The sequence below is a fragment of the Lepidochelys kempii genome, chromosome 1 (genome assembly GCF_965140285.1).
Source record: "Lepidochelys kempii isolate rLepKem1 chromosome 1, rLepKem1.hap1, whole genome shotgun sequence".
Classification (NCBI taxonomy): Eukaryota; Metazoa; Chordata; order Testudines; family Cheloniidae; genus Lepidochelys; species Lepidochelys kempii.
The window spans coordinates 280,146,256-280,167,225 of record NC_136380.1 but is presented as its reverse complement, the minus strand read 5'-3'; the positions used below and the strand labels follow the sequence as shown (position 1 = coordinate 280,167,225).

Below are 20,970 nucleotides of genomic sequence, written 5' to 3'. Positions count from 1 at the left end.
TTGAAAAAATCTTTCAAAGCATCATGACATGGCAAAATTTCTTTCCATGTCACTATCCATGAATGTTATAAAGGGTTGATTCAGTCCAAAAGTGGAATAAGCCTTGCAGGTCTAGTGTAAGTGTAACTAATACAGGCTCTGGTAAGGAGTTACCATGCATTACTAATGAGAGAAGCACAGCCAAAAAGGTGTATGCAACATTTCCAGAGCTCCAGAAGCTGGATGTGGTGGGAAGCTTGATATTTCTTTTTTTTCTCCTGTCCCCTATTTTTTATTTCCCCCCCCCACCCCACCTTATTTAAATTTCTCTGCTATCTAAATTTATAAAAGATTTAAACACCCCAGAGATACATACTTCTAAGATGCCATAATACTCCAGGCCACCAATTTGGATACATTTCATACTGAGAAGCTACACTGAAATGAATATTGTGGGAAAACTCAATTTAATGATACCTTGGAGTGTATTCTTGGTTCATTCTCTGCTGTTCTCTTTGCAAGGTAAGAACTTTTATGCTCAATTTTTACACTAAAAACGTTTTAGAAAGAATTCTCTTAACAATTTAGTAATACGGTTACTTATTTTTCTTTCACTGTAAAGCAAATAGTTCTTATCCTATGGCCTAATTAAACAAACAAACAAACAAACCAGTAATACAGACTTAATATCTTTACATCACACACTTTTACTGCTTTTGAAACTAAAAATGACTTTTTTTTTTTTTAAATTCAGACTACCTGAATAAAATGCTTGAATTTTATACAGCATGATTAGTAAAGAACAGAATTATTTTTCTTGGCTTTCTTGCTTCTCATTATTGTCAAATGTGTTATCAGATTGATGTAGGCTTAATTGTTATGAACAGGAAATGGGTTTGCTCAAGATTTGGACTGCACCTGCAGTGTGTCTGAACATTTTTTATAATTCTAGAGTAAATATTTGGCAAACTGATTATAGAAACTCCCAGCTGCTGTCATCACACATGCTAATAATAGATACCATAGACAGCTTAGAAAAATGATTTCTGAGGATAACAGAAGTTTTTCAAGCATTGTGACTTTCACATAGCTTGAAAGTAAAAATATTCTTAAAATGAAAGTAAATCTGCATGAAATCTAGAGAGATTTAAACATATTGGACTAAAGGTTTAGAAGTATTATGTTCAGAAAAGCATTACAGGGAGCTTCATTGAATCCTGATCCTGAGAGGTTCTTAGCACCCTGAGCTTTAGTCTGATAAGCATTAGTCTGATCCTGCAAGGTGCTGAGCATTCACGACTTCCACTGTCGATGATGGGAGTCAAGGGTGCTTAGCACTTTGCAGGATCAGGCCCATTGGGAATTGTGGGTTCTCAGCACTTCTCACAATCAATTTCTGAAGACAAAAAACATCAATCACTCAGAAGAAAAGTGTTTCTATCTTTGCTGGCAGGGAGTAACTTTGCTGGCAGGGAGATAGGCTGCATAAATGCTTTCTGGAAAACTTACTGTAATTTGTCCTCTTCTAAAGAACAAAACTCACTCTTGTTTCTTAAAACCAAAGTCAGGTCAACATTTGTCTGCATGCAAAATGCGCAGAAGGAAATAGAGAAAAAAATGGTTTAATTCCATTACTTTTTATCCAACAGAATCCTATTGCGAGTTTTCTCTTTTGAGAAGAACACCAAGGTGAGTGTGCGTTCCTCATTTGCAGGGTTTTAAAAAGCAAATATTGGTGAAATCAATAAGGCTTGTCTGATAGGATGGAAGTATAGGAAATACAATATAGCCCAATGCGGAACACCTCTAACTTTTAGTAACTTAGACATAAAGTATTTCTTCTGTTTAATAACTCTTCCCAAAGAGCTGGTGATTAAACATGCAAATCGTTTTTTGAAAAACAAGTGCACCTCTTTAGCAATCACAAAAAGATGGTGTTCCTCAGGGGCTCAAGTAAGTTCACAGGATGAGTATCTTATGTGACTATTCTCATATCTGATAAAATGTACATTAATTAAATACCAGTAGATCATTTTAGTTTCAGGATAAAAATAATAGAATTCTAGTGACACACAGAAAGGAATTTCCCACAAATAAAACATGTTATACAATAAATATTGTCTCAATGATAATTCATTTTCTCAGTCTGAAAAAAGCACTTGCAAGGCAAGTTATATGTAATAATTCAAACCAAACCAAAACTAGGGTATCCTCCTGATCCCATTGAAGTCAATGGAAACTTTGCCATTCAGTAGAAGCAGGATTAGGGCTCAGCTCTGTACATCTAATGACTTGTAGTACATCTAGTGATCACACACTATATTGTACAAAATCTGGCCTATTAAATAAAACAAAGTGCATTTTGTAGATTGAGGCCATTATTTCTGAAATTAATTTAATTATTGCCTATTGTAATTTAGTTACCGCTGGAAGGTAACCTTACACTTTTAACACCACGACCACTGCACATACAAATAGCACTGGTGCACCTCAACAACACGTGTACTATTCAGGCACCTAATGAAAGAGCTACACTATTTTGTGTCCCATATTATAAGCCCAATTTGCTTATCTCCCTTCCCCCATAAATACCAGGTACCCTCTTGAACAAGTAGCCTGTGTTTAAGAGCAGAGGTCTAAGCACTCTTGAATTTTGTAAAATGAGACTATGAAAAGAAAAAAGTCACTTTTTTAAATGTTAACCCAAGAAAGACCTCTTTGATAATGTGCTGGAAATCAGAGAGAAACACCTCTCCCTAGGGAACCACTTATTCAGGTTGCTCAGGGACCTTTGATTATACAAGATCCTTTTTGTTTTCTTCCAGAAACCAGTTTAATGCAACTCGACAGAAAAGAGATCTCTTAGCAGCTGAGGTAGGTTATACCACAGAAAGAAAGAGGGTCAAAAATCCCCCTCCTTTCTGCAATGGGGCTTTGCTGTTGTCACAATGAGGTCTTTGTAAAGGAGAATGGAAATGGTAATAACAAGACAGGGATGAGGAGGAGAAGCTTTTCCATACCTGCTTTCGTCAAACTTAAATCCACAGCCTCATTCATTCTTTGCAAAATGCTTCATGAATTGCCCAGCCTAACACACCAGGGGTCGGGGGAGGAAGGGTCTTTGTTAAATCTTTTGTGAGAGCAAACAGAAACTTGGGAGTGGCTGTTTGGTGAAAAGCACAATAATGAAACCATAGCCGAACAATTTTGCAAATAGTGTTGTTATTGCGACAACGCTCCTGAGCTGTGCAGCAGGTTCCCAGGGCAGAGCCTGTGCCTCCGAAGACCATTCTCCAGTTCCATTGCTGTTAAGATAACTCAGGGAGGTAGGAGGTCAGGGAGCAGACCTGACAATTATTCCATCTGGGATGAGTTTAAGGTTAGTTTTAAAGTCTCTCACTCTTCTATGCACTAGGATTTTGTTGTGCGTCAGTGAGAGACACAAACCCCTACAAATTACCACCATTTGCCAGTCCTGGAGGAAGCAACTTGTTCACGGGCAGAAGGGCACCCTCCCCTTCCCCCCGGAGTGTGGAGGTTAGAATCTGGGATGCTAGGAAACCACATAAAGTGCTGAGTGCCTGCTTGGGACAGATGGCTTGTCTTGTGCTAGTATCTCAGTGAGCTATACTCCTTGTCCTTCTTCTGATATCTCTGTTGCTGTGTTCCACCCCAGGGATCGCTGTGATGGAGAAAGTAATTCCTTACATGTGGTTTACAATTTTACCGAGTGTTTACAAAGTGCTTTGGGATTCTCTTGAATCAAAAGCTCTGTGTACATGCAAGATCATTTTATGTATTAAAGTAATTGTCCTATCCTAATTGTCCTGCAAAATCCCTAGAATTGAATTAGTCAGACCGTTTATGAAGTATTAACACTCTGGTTTTGCTTTTTTGTTTCTCGGATAGACTGGAACAGATTCTGCTGGGCCTCACCTTCATGGGGACCTTACTCAGGGTCAAAGTCCATCAGAAGGTCAGTACCATGTTAGTAATTCACTACCTGTTTGAAAGGATTTCAGTAAAATGCCATCTACCCATCAACTATGCCTTGTTACCAGAGATTGTATAACTTTTGATAGTATTTACCTCCCATGCAAAACCCAGTGCTATCTAATTTTGTTATGGAAACTTGTACTTCTGACTTGCTAAATCACAGAAAATGGTTATTAAAAACAACCAGTTTCTAATGTACCTGTTAATGTGGCACCCAAGCACCTAATGAAACAAATCCTTCATTGCTTTACAGTTATTTCCACTCCCAGTTTTCTTGTGTGTCACTTTTGGGCCTTGTCAGGTTGAGTAGGTATGCTGAGCGGGATTGATAATAGCAGTTGTCCATGGAAGACCAACCTAAAGCCTCTTTTAGAAGATTCTAAGTGTCAACCAAACTCTTCAGTTTGTTCAGAGTGAATTGAGGGGTTTCACAGATGATCCATTCCCATCACTGTTATCTAGCATCCAGCATGCAAAAATGATCAAATGGACTGAACACTGACACTTTCTTAAGACAAGATGGAGTTTTTGGTTTCTTTCATATCAATGAATACAAATCATTGTGCATCTAGTGTTGTTAGTTTTAAAAGCATTTCCTTGCAAGTCAAATGGGGGAATGAGATAGTATTCTCTGCCTGGTCTATATTTTCAAATGGTATTTGTATTCATAAGTATTTGAAAAATAACTTTAATATGGAAAAAATACAAAGATAAAGTCTATGTGCTGCCTTAAAAAGGACATTTTACAATTAAGATTAAAATTGAGGGGCAAGGCTGACTACTTTGTATGGTTTTACTTCAATGGTTCAATTCAGTTCCCGTTTTGGTCATTAGGAGCTTTACCATGGATTCTCTGAGGCTGGGTATATGATGTTTTTTAGCCCTGTTTGTGTTGCTTTTTGCAGTAGCAAAAAACTTAAGTAAAGATGTTCCCCAGCTGCAAAATCCAGAGGAGGATTTTTAACCCTGCGAGCTTCAAAGATATTTGGATCCAGGGTTTTAGTTTGGCTCATTATACGGAAAGCAGCTACCTGCAAAATTCTGATTTCCTCTCGCCCCCCCTCCCACCCTGCGCCATCTTCCAAATTTGGGACACTCACATGTGGCGTTTTGTTTTCGATGCATCTCTCTTAATAAGACCAATGGGAAAAGTATCAGGTCTAGGTTTTTTGAACGGTTGCATATTATACACTTACTTTCATTAAAAAGTTTATCATTTTAGAAAATTGCTAAATTAACTGGAATAGAAAACAACTAATTCTCATGCAATTTTAAGTTCATGACAAATTTCAACTGTTCAAACAGAAATAATAATTTTAACTGATCTTTTTTAGCATAAGGGGATGGTTGGTAGTGGTTGTTTTTGGCTATGTAAAATTTTATATTCATAGGGATTTATAGCCTCAATATACCTTTCACTCGAACCTTTATAAATAAGGAGGAGCTAAGCAGATGTACAGTTTGTGCTGAACTCAGTCAATGAGTATAATATGCCCCTTGTATATTTCTATTGCAAGACTACTGGGATTTTGTTTCTTTATGTGGGAACTTGATCTTTTAGTTACTCGGAGGAGGCTGACCTTTGCTCTCTTGTTAGTTTACAAATCTTCAAACTATCTTCTTACCAAACAATAAAAATATGAAATGAAATAAACATTGAAACTAAGAATGCTGTTGGTTAACTTTTTAGGTAATAACTGGTTCTATTTTAGTTAATAGAAAGATTTCATCCAAATTATTCAGCATGTTGATAAAATTCAGTGCATACTAGAAGGCTGCTATGTTTTCTTTCAGGCTTTTGTCCTCAAGAATGCCTTAATGGAGCAGTTTGTACAGAGGCGGGTGTATGTGACTGTCAGATGTTTCAGGCTCATGGTGAAAGGTGCCAAATTGGTAAGTTTCAGGAATCGGCAACGGAATTGAGTTTCAGATTAGAGTGAGATTTAGGGATGAATTTGTTCAAATAATACCTGTTCAGAGCACTTTTGCAATTGCCTTATAATCAAGCTGTAATTCTAAAAGGAGGCTGGCTCAAATGCTATATTTCAGAGTGAGATATGGGAGTACAGAAGAGGATCAGATGTTCCTGAATTTTATTAATACCTGTAATAGTATCCCAGTGCATCATAATGTACCATATCTGCTTTTACTTACTTAAATGTGTCACCAAAAGTATCATTGCACTTCCACTTACAATGCCCTATTGCCCATTTTGAAGACAGGATGTTCAGATATTTTAATGGGAAAAGTTTTGGCAGGTTCAATCTATTGGTAGTAGAATTGGGGTAGAAGTTGTTAGTCCCTATCTTGATTCCTCAGACTCTGTAGAATATATGCAACAGCAGCCATGGAGGGACTTTCTAAGGTCAGGACTAGAACCTCAGCTGGTGTCAACCAATGTAGCTCCATTGAATTCAGTGGAGCTGCACTGACTTTCGTCAGCTGAGACTGTAGGCCAAAGCAGCTGTTGAAACTGAACCAAAGTCTTAGCCTTGGTTCACCCTGAGCCCATACACCAAACACTGACCTAAACCTAATATGATATGATCATCCTCTCCTTTGTAGAGTTTGTGGATAATGGATTTTTTTTGGTTCACTGGCAATTTCAACAAGTTGAGAACAAAACTCATTTTGTGTTAAACAAAATGTTTTATTTGAAATAAAACGTTTCAATTTCAACCATTTTCAGATCTATTTAAATTTTAAAACCAAAATTAAAGAAAATTTCAAAACAAAATGTTTCAAAATGAAAAAATCATACTGTTTAGTTTAAAAATATCAAAATAAAAAGTTTTGATTCCCCCTGCCCCCCAACAAATTGGTGACATCAACATGAATTCATGAAATGATTGATTGAATCTGCCTTTTTACATTAAAAAAAAGTTTGGGTCCAAAATTTTTGCCCAGCTCTACTCATTGGTCCATTCCTAGTTATAATTTAAAGGTGAAATCCAGGCTCCATTGACATCAATGGCAACATTTCCATTGGCTTTGTTGGTCCACAGTTCCCCCCTAAGAGTTTTAAAACTTGTCTTAATCTCATTTCTTGAATGATAAATAAAACTAGCTTCTGTGCTGATGTATGCTTATCTACTATGCATGTAATATCTTACTTTTGTACATGTCCCTGACACTTGTGTACTTTTTTTGTTATTTTGCTTTTTATAAGCTCATCTTATTTATTCTCCCCAGTACCTAATGATGGTAAGGATCGAGATGGAATTTGCAAATCATGGGGGCAGTATCACTTTGAAACATTTGATGGCATCTACTATTATTTTCCGGGAAATTGTTCCTACATTTTTGCAAAAGATTGTAGTGCTCCGGAACCTCAGTACACTGTATGGGTAAGTGTGTGAATATGGATTTTGAAATGAAATGCAAAATATTGATATAACATAGAACTTGTGTTATAGCATAACAAAAAGAACAGAGACAGTAAATGGATCAAAAGGTAGTTTATTTCCTTTTTAGATTTATAGAATGTGCTGATCAAAAATTCTGTAAGTACACATGCAATAACAAATCTCTGAAACATAAAGTAAACTGTATTATAAAATGATCTCTTTAGGCAAACATGGAGAAATTTACTCCTGACTTCAAAACAGTTTACTGTCTCTTTCATTAGCCCCAGATTGAATCATTTAATGTTAGTGATCAGTGCTCTAATGTCAAACGTTGAATAGCATCATTTGTTACATACAAATGAGGTTAAGACTGGTATTATTCCAAAGATAGTAACTCTGATAACTGTGATAAAGAAATTGTTTCCACGACACATTAGTAAAACTGCAAGTAGTAGTTATAGAGACAAATGTGAATTGAGGAGGTTTTGTGAAATATAGAGATTCCACTTACGTTAAATGTGGTTTGACCAGGACAGGTGGACTGGACTAGTTTTAGGCATAGATGACCACATAAGATTTCATATCAAAGAGGCTGCCAGATATCCCTGGTGTAAAGATTTGAAAAGAGGTTAGGAGAAATTGATTAGGAGAGGAGATGTTCACTGAGCTAAACTTTTATGCTAGAGAATATGTTAGGGTTTTTTGGGTCTGCATATTTACCTTGGGCAGGACTACATGAAAAAACTTGTGTTGGTACAGTAATGTCAGTTAGAGGGGTGATTATTATTTTTTGATGGCATTTCTGTGCTGGCAAAAGCATTTTGTTGCTGGTATAAGTTGTTGACACTGTCCTGCCAGAACTCTCAAACCAAGAGGGACCAAGCAGAATCAATACTTGGATGGAACACCTCCAAAAAACCCCCTACTTTCTGCAGGAAGGCATGCTGATGATTCAATAGATGCTAGTGTTTTTTCTAGGTCAATATTGAGAGTGGCCATATGGTGCTGGGGCTATTGTGTTGCTGGAGGTCCCATCTCCCAGAGGATATGTACCTTTGGGCAGTAAAGGCCCACTTGCACTTTTCATAAGATATGTACCAAACCCATAACTAGGTAATTATATTCTTCCTAAATTAAATTCTCTGCAGTTTCAACTGGACAAAATATTCCAGTTCCTTTTTCTGTCTTAAGCTACTGTGCAATGATGCCAGGTGCTGTTAAAAAGTTACTGGGTTTCATAGCAGTGGAGGGCAAAGTGGTCTTCTAACCATGTATATACCTGTATTAGTAAGCCCTTGTATTGTTTAAATATTTATTTCTAAAGTTCTTTGGGGTCCTTCAGTGAGAGGTGTGTAGATATGTAAAAGATTATATGTGTAAATTTATTAAGAGTTGTATGTAAATATTGAGCAGAAAACCACATTTGGTGTTAGTGCATCTGTGTGTTTTTCTCCTTTCAAGGTCCATAACAGTCCCCAGTGTGATGGTTCGGTGTATTCTTGTCTGCGGTCAATCAGCTTATTTTTTGCAAGCCAGGAAGAAATAGTTATTGTGGGACAAGAAGTAAAAAAAGAATCAATCAGGTAAATGAACTGACTGTTTCTGGAACATCTTATCACAGAAATGAAGTATTGGCATTAGGAAGTTATGATTCTTTCACCAAATCTAGCTGTGCTACATAGTTAGCCCCAGTGATCTACACCTGGTTCTGAGTGCCCCGGTTAGCCTAGCCAAGACGTGAGCAGCCACACTGCAAAGGTTCTGCTTGAGGTATTGTGTCCTCATTGGTGCTACATTCACCATTGTATGTCACTATGACTTCTGGGAGGCATATCCCATGGTTCTTTGTGCTGCAGCTACACTCTGAATTTTTCCCTATTGAATTGTGGGAGAACTTTGTCTGTCCTTCTGAGTGCAGAGGGAGGAATTGTGGGAAGGCACTTGAGTGATTTATCCTGCATCCTCACTGCAAAGTGGGCTAGTTACCAGCCCGAGTGAAAGTGGAGCCTACGCTCTAATCTACACCCATAGCCACGCCAGCTAGCCTGGGTTGAAAGTACCACTAAACTCAGGGGAGAGGTTTTTGTGTGTGGATGGGATAGGGACTAGGGGCAATACCAGGTAAGAGTTTGGAATAACTCTGCAGTGAAGACATACCCTCAGAGGTCATACGGCAAGACACAGAGGTTAATAATTATAAGTCAAATTCAGATTTGATTAAAGGAACTTAACTCTATTGAAATGTTTAGCAAGTTGTTCACTCACACCTGTCTGAGTTAGCCTGTTACCTTTGCTATTTTCAGTGGTCGGCCTCTACAAGGCATCTGATTTCTGATTCTTCACATGTCTGTCCCTTGACTGAAAGAGTTTTTCTACACTGGGAAAATGCGTGGTGTTATTAGTTAACTATTGGATTTCTTTTTTAAAATGGTGTTAGCTAGTCTTGGTTAAACCTTGGTCAACCCTGATATTATTTAAAACATGAGAGTCAGTCACTGTCCAGGCTGAGTGCATTGCCCCATTGTAGAGAAGTCCAAATTGAGTTCATCAGGGTCCTTAAGTTCCTTATGCATTACCATTTTGAGACCCAAAATAGTGTTTGAGATACGCCAACCCCTGAACTCTATCTGGTATACCCTTCTTTGTATCAGATATAAGTGTGAGTAGATCTGGTGTTCTCACATCTGAGTTGCTACACCTGGTAGCTACAAGGATATTGCCATTAATCCCAAAAGCAGCAACCTTTGAAGACAGTGATTCTGCAATACTAGAGTCTGATGGAAATCCAAACATAGCTGTCCCCATTTACTGGACAGAGCTACAGCCATGTTGGAGGATATACTGTAAATGGCTAATAATATTTTCTGTGCTATTTAATCTTTGGTTTGAATAGCAAGGGTCTTATTCTACACATGTTCAATGCACAGAATGTTATTGGCTTCAAAGGGAGTTGTTTGTATTGAAAACTTGAAGGATATGGCTCCAAATTACCCTGTCATTTACTGATATTTTAAAAAGTTTTTGGGCACATCTACCTGTTGCTTCTTCTGTTTACAAATGAATTAAAAGTGCAGTTAGACTCTAAAAAGGAACTGTATAAATGACTTAATGGGTCCCATGCTTAATGTCTCTGTCAATGACTCCATGTCAAAACTATTCAGTTTACAAGTAAAAACATGTCTTTCCTAACACAGCAGTGCTGCAAATGCACTGTGGGATTTGAAAGTCAAGATGGGTTCTTTCTGGTTTACACATCAATTCTATATTGATTGTTTATGTGCCAGAAAATAATCCATTTCACTGAATTGATTGCGCAAAGTAAGAGGAGTGACAGATACTGAAAATGTATTTTTGACAGAAAAGTAAACAGACCTTCAGGTCACACGGGGAAGAGATCTGATGAGTTAGGTGACATTTTATGTAGTCTTCTTCTAGTTCTAGCCTCACTTGTCATGTTTAAAATGGGTTATTCTGTTTTTCCAGATTGACATTGCCTCAGACAATTGGAAATGTTTTCATTGAGAGGCTGGCCGACTATATTCTGGTGAAAACTACCTTTGGTTTTTCTCTTGCTTGGGATGGAAGCACTGGTATTTATATTAAACTGACAGAAGAACATAAAGGGAAACCTTGTGGCCTGTGTGGAAATTATAATGGCAATAAATCTGATGATCTGATAATACAAAATAGTAAGTGAAGAGATCCTTTGTAAAAAAACAGATTCTGTGGTCCTTTTGTCTTATAAATATGAGGATGTGCTCTAAAAGGTTGTGTCTATTATCCATTTTAATTTATTTTCAGGCCATTTGAGTAGACTATATAGGGTCTGCTCCACTTTCCCCAGTCATAAATTTTAAGGAGTAGGGCTAGTTCAACAAAACATTTAAGTATATGCTTAAGTCCTTTCCTGTTCAGCAAAACACTTAAGCATGTGCTTAATTTAATTGATAAACATACTTTTAATGATCAAAATACTATTGTTTTTGTGAAAACAAAATGATGTAAAAAAACCCCACCCAAATTAATATTTGGAAAGGGCAGTAGCTCAGCACATGGATCTACATAGTTATTTTAAATAATATGTTGCTGTTTTATTGGTTGGTAAAATACAGAAAGTTGAAAAACCTTGTTGAGGAAGTTTATTTTTTTCCCATTGTTACACCTTTATTAATATACTTTGCTGTGGGGGCAGATGGTACATTTTAAGAAGATGAATAATCCAATGGCATCACTGTAGTCCATCTGAGAGAGCGAGGTTGTGCTGTTGATTTCAGCAATGGTGCCAGAGCTGGAGAAAGTTAAAAGAGCTTTTCTCCTCAACTGAATAGTATTTTCTCTAGGCAACACTTTATATTGGCCATTGTCTACTGTAGATAATATTTTACACACACCCAAGTGAAAAGAGTTCTATGCTGCCTTTGTTTAGAGCAGACACCAGCTCGCAGCTGGTGAAACAAGAGGAGGAAGGTTGGGAACACGAGAGGAGCAGTTTCTCCCAAACAATCCCGGATATAAGTAAAAGTAATAATGGTATTTAACCACTGCAACAAACTACAGGGAGAGTTTAGTTTCTCACATTGGCTATTTTTTTAAATCACAAGTTTTATCTCAATATTACCCTGATTTTTCTCCCTGTTTCCACATCTCTCTTGGGTGATAGCCGGGTACTATTTATTGTGCCAGGAGAGTGAGAAGCAGTTTGCTGTGTTTATGTGTGTGCGCATAGCCTTATTTTCTGCCCAGTAGAAACTGATTGTATCCCCTCCTCAGTGCATGTATCAGCCTCCAGTTATTCAGTGACATGGTACTGTTTGTTCTGTTCCAGACATTTGACGTCCGCGTACCAAAGCATCGTACATTATCTGGCCAGTTAAAACTAATGATTATTTTAAAAAATCATTGATTCACACAGAGTTAAAAACGTAGTTTCAATGTCTCTCTAGTTTACTGTTTATCATAAAACACTGCTTTTTGTCTCCACTTTCAACATTACACATTACTAATGGCACTATAATCTGGCATCTGTAATGGCAGAATTCCTGTCTTTTAGAAGTCAGAGAGTTATGGATCACATTAAAAATTAAACCTGAACTGAGTTTATAACACTGCACTCTGACACTGTGTGTGCAAATGAGAAGCAATCTGTTGTGATACTTTTCACAAGAATAAGATGTGGTGGGTTTATAATACTTATAAATTGCAACTCTGTCTAAATGTTTCCAACTCTCATCAATCCTTTATGGTATTTCCATACACCAGCAATGTAAGGTGAACTGTTCTTTGTAGTCTGCAGACTGATTACTCTCATTGGCCCCAGCTACACTACAGCTAGAACCAGATCTGGGGATCTGTTGTCAACATGACTGTCTTCCAATATGGCAATGCAGTTCAGAATTGTAGGGTCTCTGAAAGTGGACTAAAGTCTTGGACACAGTTGCAATGAGGTCCCTGACTTGGTTATGGCTGTAGTGTTGCTGGGGCATTAGACATACCTCACAATCTACCAAAGTAGTAGAAAGTAAATTTAAGAATTCAACATTTCTAATGATAGTAATGATAAACTGCTAAATACAGTGGGACAAGTGGAAAAATAGGACAATGCTACAATCCTAAAACTATTCAAGATACAAAAATGAATCCAGATGGGGATTCCCCAAACAAAAAAATGAGAGAAATTGAAAGGCATGCTACAGATTCTGAATACTCAAAAAATAGTAGCAGAATCTTATTCTGTTTTTTGTTTCTTTTTCTTAATGGCCACTTTAAACACCATCTCTTTGTTGTTACTGGGGTTTTTTTTGTTTGTTTTTTGTTTTTGTTTTGCTTTATATGACACCTTACTCATTTTGATAGATCTGCCCAGAGGAGGACAATTCTATTTAACAGCAACTTTTGAGGTTTCAAAATTTGGTTTTGTTCATCACTGGAACAAAAGCAAAGCTTTTAGAATGTTGAAGATAAAACAGAATTTGTCAGAATGTCTTTTTTTGGAGTATAACCCTGGGCTGTTTGATTCAGGAAGGTTTTCTAGGTACAGAGCTTGTGCGCGAGGTGGAAGTGGGAGAGGAAGTAAAGAGATTGAGACTCAGAGACTGGATCTCTTCTGACCAGAGAGCTAGAGACTCATTCTATAGCCTGAGTCAGAGGGCACTGGCCTGGCATGTAGGAGAACTATGTTTATGTCCCTGCTTTACCTCCATCAGATTCTCCCACATCCCAGGCCATTGTCGAGACCCCAGGCTATATAAATTGTGAGCGTCTCTCTCTCTGGTTGGAAGTGACCAGAGAGCCTCAGTGATCAAAGAAACCTTGGTGAAGAAAACTTTGTCAAAATCAATATGTCTCCACAAAACATTTCTGCTTTGCTCAAACAGCATATTTTGACACAATTTAATTTTGTCAGAAATGTTCTGACCTGCTCTAAATTTTGATTTAGGGACTTTAATCCAATATCTTCTGTGTCCTGAGCTGGTTTAATCTGGAGACAATGTACGCAGACTTTGATAAAGGGAATTGTAGATGCATCTCATTTTAGTATCCCTGGCTTCTGACCTATTGATTGGTATTGGTATCAACTGCTGCTGTGTCCCACAAAGTAGAGGAAATGCACCTGTTTCAGTCTTTTTGCACATTTAAGAACTTGAAGTAAATGTGGTATGCAGTGCTTAGAGCAGGACAACGGGAATCAGAAAACCTGGGGTCTCTTCCCTCTGACCTTGATTTGTTGCTTGGCCTTGAGCATCTGTTTCCTTAGCTGTGGAATGCTGTTCTATTATATACTGGTTCTTATGTCTCCCTCTTCACCATAGTCTCTGGTACCTTCCAGCAGTGCTTTAAGTGATGTGACTAGCTTCTGTCACATGTGGTTTGTTCTTTCTCTCATCTTCTCTCAAAGGGGGAGTTGTGTATGTAGTGCAGTGTTTTGTTTTGGTAGGATTTTTTTTTGAGGGGGCGGGTGAGGGACAGGAGAGATTATTATACCCACTTTCCCCAAAATATATATATAGATCCTTAAATAAAATGTATTAAAGAAGTGCCAAAAACAAACAAATCCTCATAGTAAGAAATCTGCCTTTGACTCCTTATGAAGTTACCACAACCATATTTCCTGAAAAACTAGACATTTCCTGTTAATTCATTTTAGAATTTAAATATGGCATAAAAGGTGAACTGAAATTTAAAATAATTTTGTAAAGATCCCAAACTAATAATTGAATATATCTTATAGTAAGTACATTTAAATTGTTCGGAAAATAATTCTAATGTTTCATTCGAGAGGTTCCTCGGCTTTTGTGTTGACAGAAAAACCTTTGTTCTTGTGGAAAATGATTCTGTTCAATGTTTTTCTGAAGTAGGTGAATATACAGAAGACATTGCTGTATTTGCAAACAGTTGGTCTGTACAAACCCCAGATGATGCAATTTGTGTGACTACTGCCTCAGATTTTTCTAGTCCATGCTCGACTGACACAGAGTCCTCTGAGGTAAGTTGGTCAGTGTACATTTTCATATTGGATGTGGTTATAGTGATTCACCTTCTCTAGCCTGTTTTATGTATTTCCAATAATTTTATAGTAAAGTGCCCAGCCCTTCCCAAACCAAAATACTTATGGCTCTGCACAGACCTGAAATTCAACACAAATGAAAAAATCATGAATGATTGACTTAAAATTAGACAAAATATTTTAAAAGGCAAACGTTGTGGCACCCATTTAATAAATCATATTTTCTAACCAGTTATATAGGTGCATAAGAAATGAAATATAGTCATCTGCATGTTCTTTATTGATAATACATGAAAATAAAAGGTGTACTTGTGGCACCTTAGAGAATAACAAATTTATTATAGCATAAGTTTTCGTGAGCTACAGCTCACTTCATCGGATGCATCCAGTGGAAAATATAGTGGGGAGATTTTATATACACCGAGAACATGAAACAATGGGTGTTACCATACAGACTGTAACAAGAGTGACCATGAAAGGTGAGCTATTACCAGCAGGAGAGCGCGCGGGGGGGGGGTGGGCGGGACACACACGACGGGACCTTTTGTAGTGATAATCAAGGTGGGCCATTCCAGCACTTTACAAGAACAGTAGGAGGGGAAATAAACATGGGGAAATAGTTTTACTTTGTGTACTGACACATCCACTCCCAGTCTTTATTCAAGACGAAGTTAATTAGCAACACTAATTAGCAAATTAATTCCAATTCAGCAGTCTCTCGTTGGAGTCTGTTTTTGAAGTTTTTTTGTTGAAGAATTGCCACTTTTAGGTCTGTAATCGAGTGACCAAAGAGATTGAGGTATTCTCCGACTGGTTTTTGAATGTTATAATTCTTGACGTCTGATTTGTGTCCATTTATTCTTTTATGTAAAGTGCTGGAAATGGCCCACCTTGATTATCACTACAAAAGCCTCTCCCACCCTTGCCCCCCCGCTCTCCTGCTGGTAATAGCTCACCTTTCATGGTCAATTTTGTTACAGTCTGTATGGTAACACCCATTGTTTCATGTTCTCTGTGTATATAAAATCTCCCCACTATATTTTCCACTGTATGCATCCGATGAAGTGAGCTGCAGCTCACGAAACCTTATGCTCTAATAAATTTGTTAGTCTCTAAGGTGCCACAAGTACTCCTTTTCTTTTTACGGATACAGACTAACACGGCTGCTACTCTGAAACTTGATAATATATGAGACTCTTTAGACTCCTGAAGGACTTTCACACAAAGTGCCTGATACTGATCTCACACTAGTGAAGATCAGGATTGACTCCGCTGCTATCAATGGAACTACAGCAGTGTTAGAGAACATGAGGGAGAACAACATAAATAAGATCAGAATCAGAAAAAATATAGTGAGTATATCAAGCATGTAGAGAAGAGATTGGCTCTAAACAAAACACTGGCTCTAAACACTGAAACATTGGGAATGAGAAGATTTAGATCAGGCCTGTCATTAATGTAGCAACCTTTCATAAGAATTTTTGAAGAGCTGTATAGGATGAAATTAAAAGAACAATGGATTAAATGGATCTGCCACTGGCCTACTTACAGGGTTATTCACTGCCACATTGCAGTATGGGTTTAATTCCCAGCCCTGATGCCTTACCCCTTTATTATCTGAGGAGTTTAAAGTACTGCAGGGGAAACATGCTCAGCTTGTGGGTGGAAGAGGATGCTTTTTGTCACTTTGGCCAGGTTAGCTGTAGCGTTGAGGGGCTATAGAAGAAATTCAGTCCAACCAAAACTGGTCTGGGAAGAATAGGGACTGTGATATAATGGGCAAAAGAGTGGAGATAGGAGAAAATGGGGGAATCTTCTCATTCTAAAAGGGATGTAATGGATACCCAATTGGGGAAACAAAAGTAAAAAGAATAATATTTGTATCATGAAGTATATGATCGCTGTTATTTAACTGATTTGTTTTAAAAAATGCACAGGCCATATTCTTCAAATGCCAAATACTCCTACAGTTTCCTTTTCTCAGCTGTCATGAAAGCATAGACCCTTATTCATATATTTCTAGCTGCATGAATGACCTTTGCAGGTAAGAAAGATGGTGTTCTTTAAACATTTATTTTCATTCTTTGGAATACTAAACAATAGCCAGACTGGTTTTAAATAGTGGAGTTTTTCAGTACAATTTTATTTCAGTAAAGTAATTTCCTCTCCACATTCCCCCAATCTCACCTCCCAGTGTCTCTCTGTTTAATCCCAATAGTGGCTATAATCTTAATAAACAGTGAGTCAAATTCAAACCTGGCATAAGATGTTGCTACTCTCATAGACAACAATGAGTGTTGCACCCTCTAATGCTAGGGATAAATTCAATCAATTATTTCTCCCTTAATTTCAGAGTCTCAACCCTGGAACATCTCCTTCACTTTTTTTTTTTTTTTTTTTAAGTCTTGTTTGCTAATACCATCTGCATTTCCAACAGTGCTGGTTTCTGTTAGACCTTGTGAGATCATTTACATTAGAAGTGATTCTCCCCTCATGTGTACGGAAATGGAATAACTGACAAAGCAATATACCTCAGCTTTTTCAATAACAATGATATTACTAACAAATAATCTTAGTGACATCACTATCCATGTTATTTGCTGATATCTTTTACTACTTTGCCAAAGTGCATGTCATCAGTTATTTACTTTCTGCTTTCCTATTTATTTATTTAAATGGGGTACAGAAGGAGATCAGTGCAATGAATTGAAGGAACTCTTGCTTCCATTATACTTCAATATGTAACAAATGACGGGTATTTGATTTTCTCTTTTGCTTTACAATGGAGATAGCAAGATACAGGTTTACTAGAGTCATAGAGTTTAAAACCAGAAAGGACCACTCAATCATCTAATCTAACCTCCTGTAAACCACTGGCCACCAAAACACCTGCACACTAAACCCAACAACTGAAATTAGACTGAAGTAGACGCAGGAGACTAGACTATTCTGTGTTACACACAGACAATAGGAAGTAGCAAGGTGAACCAGTGCCTGGGGGCCCCCCTGCAATGGCAGGGAAATGATTAGGCAAGAGAGACCTTGGATCTAAAAATGTTTTCACTAAAGCCAGTGGAAAAACTCCCATTGACTTCAGTGGGAGCAGAAGCCAGGCAGGATCTGAATTTTATTTGTAATGCCTATTTACATTTCAGTGACTTATTGCACCTTCTCTTTTGCAATGGAGAACAATGGAAAGCAAGCTTTCAGGATGGCATTGAGTTAATAAGGCAATGTGCAGGAGGCTTTGATTAAAAAGAAAACATTCACACGTGTGATGTGAATGGTGTGAATATTCAAAACTTTGAGTAAAGTTTCTGTGTCTCAGGATCTCATTAATTTAGGCTTATGTTGTTTATAAACTCTCATCTTGTAGGTTAGTGTCAATTTAAGAAGTTCCTTCTGGTGCCGTAGTTTATATGCCAAGTCACTCTATTAAGACTCATTTAATTGGATTAGATGAGGCAAACTGGAGAGAGACCAATCACTGTGGAGTTTTGAAATGGTGACTTTGTAACAGGTATCTTGAAAGCACCAAAACACATACACAATGCAATATAGTCTTAAAACAACTAATTTTGTAAGCTTAATCTTGTTGTGCTGAAAGACAAATAACCCCCCAGACTATATATTATAACCTTGCCTATCCCATAGATGTCTTGTTATGACAAGTCTATTTTGTTACAAAGTCCTTCACAGTGAACATCTGTTACTGTTTTTTTTAAAGTGAGAAGTTGACTGTCTAATCTATTTCTGACTCCTATCCCTGGAATATCTGAGCAAAACCCAAATATTAATGAATGTGTCCTTTGAGCAACCTGATGAGGGAGGGAATATTATCCCCATTTTGCAGATAGGGAAGTGAGGTACAGAGAGTGACTTTGACCAAGGTCACACAAAAGTCTGTGACAAAGCCAGGAGTAAGACCCAGATATCCAGAATTGCAGGCCATTGCCTTCATCACAAGACCACCCTTCCTCTCCCAAATTGTTTCTGTTAATGAGCATTGCTAATCTTTTGTAATAAATGTTACTCATTCTTTGTTGTAACATTAAAATAAAGCAAAAATCTTTTGTCGGGTCAAACGATAAAAAATGCAAAAGCATAATCAGTATCTCTAGTTTCTTTTTTAAGTGATGCTATTTAAAGTCTCAAAAATCGTAACCCCTTTAAACTGTGCAAGGCCAACTCTGTGGAGAGTTCTGCAATGTCGCATAGCAAATATTTATATGAGTATTAAATTTAGGATTTAGTGATCACAGGATTATTTTACTGCTTCAGAGCGGATGATGATGAAACTTACTGCCGAGCAGTGACAGAGTATGCTAGAGCATGCTCACATGCAGGCTACCCCGTGCGGGAATGGAGGGAGGATTTTCCTGCCTGTAGTAAGTATCAACTTTTTTTATATTTATAATGTTTTATTAATTTTTCCAAATACACCAAAATAGCAGATTCAACATAATATACAAAGTAAGCAAAGAGAATTAAGATAAAAAGGAGGGATGGGGAAGGTATCTATCTATCTTCAGGGTCAACCTTAATCAGGGACCTCTAACATGCCCAAATTGCTTTGAATTTTTCAGAATGCCAGTTATTCGTTAGCTGCGAGGTCAGCCTTATCACTGAGCCAGGCATCGATATTTGGTAGGGACAGACTGTTCCATTTTTGCAGGATTAATTATTTTAGTGACCAAAGCTGCATATTGGAGCCATGCCACTAGGTAACCTTCAGGTATCAGGAATATATCCAAGTCCAAAACATGAGGAGGGCTCCAACTTAGCATCCAATATAAAATTGGTCCTTCAACCCACCTCATACCAGAGATTTTGGTAAAGGAGCACCCCCAAAACATGAAGTAATGCTGTGGATTTCGAACAGCAGTCAGTATATTTCTGAGACCCATTACCATTAGTCTGTGTCATAGGTGTAGTTTGACTGCTATGTTTGGGGGAAGCGGGGCAAAGCCAGACACACATGTGCACACTAAAGCCAGTTCCCTTGGCTCACTGGATCTATCTCCCTGCCTGGAGTGGTACCTGGCCTGCCGGTGGTGGTGGGGATGGGACGAGACGGGCTGGCTTAATGGAGGAGCCCCAGATGCTGCTGTCTGCTGTGGGGACCTGAGCATGGGAGCTACGGCCACGGCTGCTGCAGTGATGTGGCAACTCTGGTGCCTCCCTGCTGGGGCTGCTGTTGCTACTGAGGGGACACCACATGCTGGCTCCTGCTCCCCCCCACCATTCCCATATCCCCTTCTATTCCACATCACACCCCACTTCCCTGCCCTATTCCCCCCCTTCCCCACTGTCTCTTCTCCCCACTGCCTTCCCCTAAGCCCCACCCTACCCTCCTTGCACTGCTCCATTTAGGCACTCACTCTTGTACAGGAAACAGATGGGCACTATGACCCAGGAGGGCAACATCCAGCTGCCGAGGTAGCAACCGCTCCCCACCCTGGTCCAGCTGCCTGGATTGCTCTGCTTGGCCTACCATTCTGGGAGGCTCAGTGTGGGAAGGACAGAGCCCCGTCCCCCTGTAGGCCGAGTAGAGCAAGCCCTGCAGGGCAGCTTGGCACTTGCGGATATTGCGGGGGGGGGGGAATGGCACATGATTCCATGTGACCCCCCCACACCTCACCTTTGTTTGGGGGCGCAGTGCCCCTCCTGCACCCCTCCAAACTACACCCATGGTCTGTGAGGGGACCACTATATTTGGAAATGTGTCTTTTGGTGAATAAGCTGTAGTTTCAAGTCTGTAGTTGCTTTTTTAATGTTAGGTACAATTGTATTCCATTGAGTTGGAGATAGGTTTGTTTCCAATTATTACTAAAGCAGATTTAATATTTTAAAAAATGTTATATTCTAACATATGCAGTGTTGCTTTGGCCATGATGGTCCCAGTATATTAGAGAGACAAGGTGGGTGAGGTAATATTTTTTACTGGACCAACTTCTGTTGGTCAGAGAGACAAGCTTTCGAGCTACACAGAGCTCTGCTTCAGGTCTGGGAAATGTACCCAGAGTATAATAGCTAAGTACAAGGTGGAACAGATTGTGTAGCATAAGTAGTAAAGACATATTTCAGGGGACCATTGAAAGTGAAGTGGCCCATTAAGCACTCTCCAGTCAAAGGGGAAAATAG

General features: G+C 38.4%; 1 protein-coding gene across 1 annotated transcript in view; it reads left to right on the top strand.

Annotated features, from left to right (window-relative positions):
• Positions 1 to 422: 422 nt before the first annotated feature.
• OTOGL (otogelin like) overlaps positions 423 to 20,970 on the top strand; it is a 129,159-nt gene continuing 108,611 nt past the window's right edge. Inside the window, exons 1-11 of the mRNA XM_073338544.2 lie at positions 423 to 501; positions 1,629 to 1,668; positions 2,805 to 2,853; positions 3,889 to 3,955; positions 5,770 to 5,868; positions 7,168 to 7,322; positions 8,784 to 8,905; positions 10,806 to 11,011; positions 14,678 to 14,805; positions 16,764 to 16,870; positions 19,108 to 19,214. Of these exons, the coding sequence (XP_073194645.2) occupies positions 423 to 501; positions 1,629 to 1,668; positions 2,805 to 2,853; positions 3,889 to 3,955; positions 5,770 to 5,868; positions 7,168 to 7,322; positions 8,784 to 8,905; positions 10,806 to 11,011; positions 14,678 to 14,805; positions 16,764 to 16,870; positions 19,108 to 19,214 (1,159 nt within the window). The remainder of the gene's footprint in view (positions 502 to 1,628; positions 1,669 to 2,804; positions 2,854 to 3,888; positions 3,956 to 5,769; positions 5,869 to 7,167; positions 7,323 to 8,783; positions 8,906 to 10,805; positions 11,012 to 14,677; positions 14,806 to 16,763; positions 16,871 to 19,107; positions 19,215 to 20,970) is intronic.